General features: G+C 52.6%; 1 protein-coding gene across 1 annotated transcript; it reads right to left on the minus strand.

The window, feature by feature from the left end:
* Positions 1 to 1,991: 1,991 nt before the first annotated feature.
* LOC125539594 (ubiquinol oxidase 1a, mitochondrial-like) lies at positions 1,992 to 4,363 on the minus strand. Its single transcript, XM_048703087.1, has 4 exons — positions 3,926 to 4,363; positions 3,625 to 3,753; positions 2,511 to 2,999; positions 1,992 to 2,367 (listed from the first exon to the last, which is right to left on the minus strand). Exons 1-4 carry the CDS (start codon positions 4,232 to 4,234, stop codon positions 2,308 to 2,310), a joined length of 987 nt encoding a protein of 328 aa, XP_048559044.1. The 5' UTR covers positions 4,235 to 4,363; the 3' UTR covers positions 1,992 to 2,307.
* Positions 4,364 to 6,429: the final 2,066 nt, after the last annotated feature.

Raw genomic sequence — 6,429 nt, forward strand, 5'->3', positions numbered from 1 at the left:
CATCAAACAGTAAATTGTGGCGCTTCCGAGGATTCAGAACTAGAAAGGATTCTGAAATGCTCACTGAGACATCAACGGATGGATCCATGAAATATCACCCCTCAAACGTCTATGAATGCGTTAGGACGCGTCCAGAGACAGCGCCTGGTCACCCTTCAAATGTTTGCGTCCATAACCGTATCTAACCCTGGGAATGGTTTGGACTGAAACTTCAGTTTCAGTTTGGTTTTTTTATTGGTTTGTCTTGGATTGGACTGAATGGGTTGACCCCCTGTGGTAATCTGGTTTGGTATGGGCTTTATCAATGATACTAGATCGGCTTGGTTTGGTCTGGATGGAGACCAAACAGTCACAACCTGTTTCAACCCATAGATAAAAACTGGATCGAGCGACCAAATTCGATCGTAGTATGTCTGTACAAGAAAATCGGCCATCGCGAGCGCCGACGGCGGCTAAAGCTCCAATCTCTGCCTCCAAGCACTCACAACCAGATTATGGAGGTCCTCTCTAGGGGCGGCCCTTCCCTTCTCCTCTTCTCTATCTCTCTCTTCCGCCCCCTTTTTGTGTCTCTCTCTCCCCCCTCTCCATCCTCTCTCTCTCCTATGGTTCAATCTCTATCCATGGTTTGAAAACTTTGGGTTCAAACTGTATGTGAGGAATGATTTGGATTGGTTTGTCTTGAACAATACGACAGTTTGGATTGGTCTGGACTCTAGCACCAACGGTTTGGATTGAATTGGTTTGATAAGTGGGTCTGTACTAGTATAGATTGGGCTGGATTTGGTCTGGATTACTAACTATTCCCAGGTTTAGCCATATCCCTCATACCAAATCCTCTAATCCATTCATTCTCATGCAAAATAAAACACACGTAGTTTCAGTAGTTCATCATACATGCCATCGAATTATTAAGAATTGGCATGTTCTAAATCTTAGAGCTATTGAGAAACTTCACACACGCTTGCCCTCGTCCTTACCCTTGCCCTTGTCCGCTTTGTCCCCATAGCGCTTGAAGATGCAATACGGGTCAAGGTGGATTTGCTCGAAGCTGTAGGGGTTGGATGTAGCACCCTCATCCCCCTCCTCCTCGTCCGGAGAGAGCAGCTCGGAGAGGCCACAAATAGCCTAGCTTTGCTCTAGTGCGAAGGCACACGCGGCCCGGGCTTGTCGCTTCGCCCAAATGCGGGCACATGCATCTTCAAGGCCCCGGCGGCGTTTCGCGCATTGTTCCTCGCACGGCGAGCACACCGGTCCTCGGCCGCAGTTTGCTACAACAACTTGGGCATTGCATCTGAGGCAGTGGGCAGTGCCTGCGTTTACCCTTGACTAGGAGTTGGACGACACCGCGACGATGACCCACCGCAGGGGTTTAGTGACCAGCCCGCGAAAGGCCGGTGCGGAGCGCCTGCCACCCTCCGCTCACCTATTTTGGAGCCTCCGCGGTTGGCCGCCTCGAGCCGCCAGCCCACTTGCACAGAAGCAATGGATTCCCGTCGGAAGGACTGAATGGTGGAGTGTGGGGCAGATTCATTTCCTCATGGGATCCTTACGAGCCAAGTGGACAGCAAACTCCCCGTCCCTGCACAGTCTCGGTCGACGCATCCAAAGTTTCCGGTCTCGAATATGTTGCCCGCCATGCCAGAGATTACCAACGATGATCTATGATTGGATCGGAGGGGTTAGAGAAAGTGGAGTAGTGGCTAGAGTTTGGGATGGGCCAGCTTAGGCCGGATAACGCATCACGCCTTCTACTATTTGTCCTCAGAAATATGCAGGGTTTAAAGGGTGCTAGACAGCCCGGGCGTAGGGTGGTTTGACCGGTCAATGACGGGGTGGACCACTTGGGTTTTTGGCCATTCAACCGGATGAATAGGTATAGGCCTGGTTCCAAGCGTTGCGGCTGTAGAGCCCGACTATGAGGAAAGGCATCAACTGAGTTCAGTCAAGCCACAAACACCTGATCTACTGCAGATCAGAAAATGCAACAGTGGTAAGGAAAAGGAAGAATATTCAAATAGGGTATATGTACATAGGGAGGTAGATGAATGGTGGTCTGATAACGAAGACATTGTGGCGTACGCCAAATAGGTTCATCTTAGAGCGAAATGGTGGTTCAACAATATCCTAGATACGTAACTGACAAGCACACTGCTTATTTCTCAGTACTCAATGGTTACCAAACGAGCAACAATTGCAACATCCTATACAGCTAAAGAGCTCTCATTTCCTCTGCCTTCAAAACGAAACACTCATTTGCTTGGTGGCAGTAGTAGTAGCGATGCAAAATTCAGCAGAACACGGCCAGCCTCAGTGGTATCCGATCGGCGCCGGGGTGGCCTTCAGCTGCATACCCTGGTAGTACACGTCCTGCACGACACAATCGACAGACAAAATCAGAATACATCATAAGAAATTCAGAACCAATCCACACAAAACAGATGCACATGGACTGGTCAGGAAATGGGGTCAAGAAAGAATGCCGATCATGTGGGATTTGGAAGGATTCATACCGATGCGAAGTGGTTGACGTCGCGGTGGTGAGCCTCGTCGGCGCGGACCACGGTGACCACGTCCTTGAGGGTGGCGTTGGCAGGGAGGCGCCAGTAGTCGATGGCGATGGCCGGGGCGGGGACGTTGTCGATCTTGCCGTCGTCGAGGTCCTTGAGGAACTCGGTGTAGGAGTGGACGGCCTCCTCCTCCAGGTACCCGACGACGCGGTGCGCGAACTTGGGCGAGATGAGGTAGCCGAAGAAGTAGGCGTTGAAGAAGACGCCCTGGACGGCGATGACGAGGGCGCGCTCGTACCACCTCGGCTGCGCCACCTCCATGAAGGTCATGAGATGCATGCGCTCGTTCTCGGCCTCCTCCAGCAGCGCGCGGATCCACCCGCCGCTCTGCTCGAAGCGCCGGAGGGAGCGCAGGTGGAGGAGCATGCCGCCCACCATCCCCGGCACTGCGGCGACAGTCTCCAGCATCATTGCGCGGCAGCCATACCTCCTCTGCAACCAATTTGAAGGGTCAGCTTCAGATCATGATGAACTTCGAAATACAGAGTGGAGATCAAGATGATACAGCTTGTGCAAAAATCATGATAAACAGATGCTTTAATAAAGTAAAGTAAAGTACATGGCAAAACAAATGGCATCCTCTCTGGTGCTTTAATCAATAATAAAATGTCCGATGTAGTAGCGATGTCAAGGATCGCCATGTTATTTGTGTTTCCAATTCCTAATGTTTGCTGACAGTCTATAATCTGTCGATACTTCCATCCACTGTCAGCGGATTTCTCCAGCACGCGATTATCCACAGTAATCTGATGCAGAATATAAAACACCCATCCCCACGAACGAACGATTAGGTAAAAAATACTCGGCATGACGGCTTGGGTCCGCGTTCTAAATAGCGAGTCCAAACGCCGTCTCCCCGGAAAGCAGGGGGGAACAGAATCAAAAGCGTGACAGGGACCATGCTACATCCGTCACCCACGAGGCCATGACACGCAAAGACGCAGACACCGCCGTTCGTGCTGTCTTCGGCGAAACGGGTTGGACTAAAAAACACGGAACGAACCATCCGGCGGTTGTGGCGGCCGGTGAGGGGAGGGGAGGGAGGAGGCGCGCGTACCTGGAAGAAGATGTCGGTGGGGAAGCGCAGGGACTTGACGGTGTAGTAGGCGATCTTGTCGAGCATCGTGTTGGGCACGTGGTGCTTGGTCAGATCGATCGACGTGTCCGCGGTGTACGTCTCCCATGGCTGCGGCGGGCAGCAAAACCAACCGATCAATCACACACGGCGGCGGCGCAACAAGGAAATAAAATAATAATAGCGCCCGTCGACCGCACAAACGCTCCGATCTGGCGACCCGTCGCCGGCGACGGAACCGAAACGGGAAAAGCAGAGCAGAGGAAGCAAGGGAAGAGCGTACCCTGAAGCAAGACCACTTCCACTCGGTGCCGTCCTCGCGCACCAGCTTCTTCGACTGCTCGATCCCCCAGTAGCTGCTGATGGCCACCTCCTTCTTCTCCCCGTCGCCCTTGGCCGCCTCCGCCTTGACCGCCTTGGCCGCCTCGTCCTTGACCTGCGAGGCCGCGGAGGTGGACATCATCCGCACCCACGCGCCCTCACCTCCACCGAGGGCGGTCCTGGCCGCCGGAGACGGGGTGGTGGCGAAGAGGCGGCCGGCGCCGGCGCCGGCGCGGCGGAGGAGGACCGATCCGGCCATCCGGGAGCTCATCTGGGCGCCGAGGAACGCCTCCGCGAATCACAATCCGGGACGGGCCGTCGTCTGATGTTGACGCACGCTTGCCCTTGTTGCTGCGGTGGGTGGTTGGGGTGGGGTTGGGGGGTTGCGGGTTGCGAATGGAAGGGTCTTTTGGCCGAGGGATTTTATATCGGGAAGGAGGAGCGATGGCGGAGGCGGCGAGGGCAGGGGTGGGGCCGCGGCGTCAGTGGCGGGGGGGCCGTGCCTGCCTCCCGGGGATCCCAGAAACTGAGGAGGCCTTTTCTTCTCCTCCAAGTCGATCGATCGCATTAATTTTGGTCGTTGCGATTTTCTTCCCCCCCTTTTTTTTCCCTTCCGCGTGGAGACGGCCTGTGACCACTGGCATCCAACGAGAGGCTCACGTGTTCGCGGCTTTGCGACCGGACCGGCGTGCGTGTGATGCCTAGGCGGGACACGAATTACGCCTCGTGGTTAGCCATGTAAGCACTCGTTTTAACTTCAATTTAATTTAATTTTGAAGTTTGTTTATTTTGCGGGCATTTTTTTTATATTGTACGTATTTTTTTAGGCCAGTGGCTGCTAGGGGATTACTTTACTTTAAGCTTGCAAAAGTGAACGTATTCAATTTGTGACGGTGTGCCTCCACTCATGGAGTTTGGTTAGTGGTAGAATATAATATGTGAGACAGTGTCATGCACAATGAACGACGATTTGTTTGAAAAAAACTAATTGTTATTTTTTTAAACCGGGAAAGGGATCATCTAAGCCTAGCTGTACAATCAGGTTCTGAAGTAGTTCTCGTAGGAGGGGAATATTCTGTTTAGCACCCTTTCACACTTGGCGGGTACGTGCAGCCGTTTATCTTTATCACGGTTGGCAAATATCTGGCGAAAAGGAAACAAAGCGAAATGAGAGATGTGGTCCGGCAGATGCCCATCCATCCATCCCAATATTTACTTGTGGACCAAGAAAGAACCCGTCAAACGGGGCAACCGCTATTAATAGATCCATATAATCTCTAACAGCTAACACAGCACCGGAACGTGACCAAATACGGCCCTCCTGTCCTGCGTGAGCTAACTACTGTAGCAGCTAGAAGCATCTGGGATCTTGCTTTGCTTGAGAATAGCAATCATCTTTGGTGGCCTTGTGCTTGCCACGCTTGTGTTTCTTCTAAGATTGTAACACACTTGTGCCATCAGTTGGATGTGTTGGCTCTTGCTTCCTTTTTGTTCTCTCGGTTATTTTCACCGTGGTTTGACTCGTTCGACCATGCTAGCCAGTTTGTGATTGGCAAAATGGAAAATGCATAGTGAAATTTTGGATTTTGTTTGATTGTGAAATTTGAGATGCACGGTACAAATCCCGTGATTACAAAATTGTGACTATTTGATCATCGGCGCCCCGCTTCGAGGTTTCCATCTCAAACTCAACCAATGCCAACCCATCACATCACGCTCTGGTCTCCTCTCCGGCGAGCGACCAACCTACCTTCAAGACGACGACGACAACAAGAAAGCTTCCTCATCGGAGACCTTCAGGAAGTACGGGCTTCGCATGTTAGGCCTTGGCTCTTGGGGGTGACTTCAACATAATTACATCCACCGCTGGTAAGAACAACCACTGCATGAATTGTTGTGTCAGGCATTGCTTCCGGTTATTCATCATGGATGAGGAACTTCGTGACCCCTGTCTTCATGGGCGCCGCTATACTTGGCCGAACGAGCGCGATCATCCACGCTCTTTCGGAACGATCGCGTTCTCTTCGCATCCTATTGGGAAGTCCTCACCTGCATTTTGCCCGATGTGTTGTCGCTCCTCTGGTGCATCGGATAACTGCCCGCTCTTTTGTGGATTGAACGGCTCGCTTCCACTTTGAGCACTTCTGGCCGCAGCTCGAGGGCTTCCTAGAAGCCATCTTCAAAGCATGGCAATCGGTGACCCCGTACCCCGACCATTTCCGCCACCTCTATTCGCGTCTTCTGGCCACTCCTCGCCCACTCCAGAGCTGGAGCGCCTGCACCATCGACAACGTCACCCTTCATCTAAAGGCCGCCCGTAAGGTTATCACTTGCTTCGGCGCCGTGCAAGACCTTCGGCTGCTCTCTGCCTTTGAAATCTGGCTCAGCCGCAAGCACAAGGTTGTGTACCTTGGGCTGGCACGCCTCGACCGACCCATTACCTTCCTTCATTTCTTTTGGCTCATG

The sequence above is a fragment of the Triticum urartu genome, chromosome 2 (genome assembly GCF_003073215.2).
Source record: "Triticum urartu cultivar G1812 chromosome 2, Tu2.1, whole genome shotgun sequence".
NCBI classification, from domain to species: domain Eukaryota; kingdom Viridiplantae; phylum Streptophyta; class Magnoliopsida; order Poales; family Poaceae; genus Triticum; species Triticum urartu.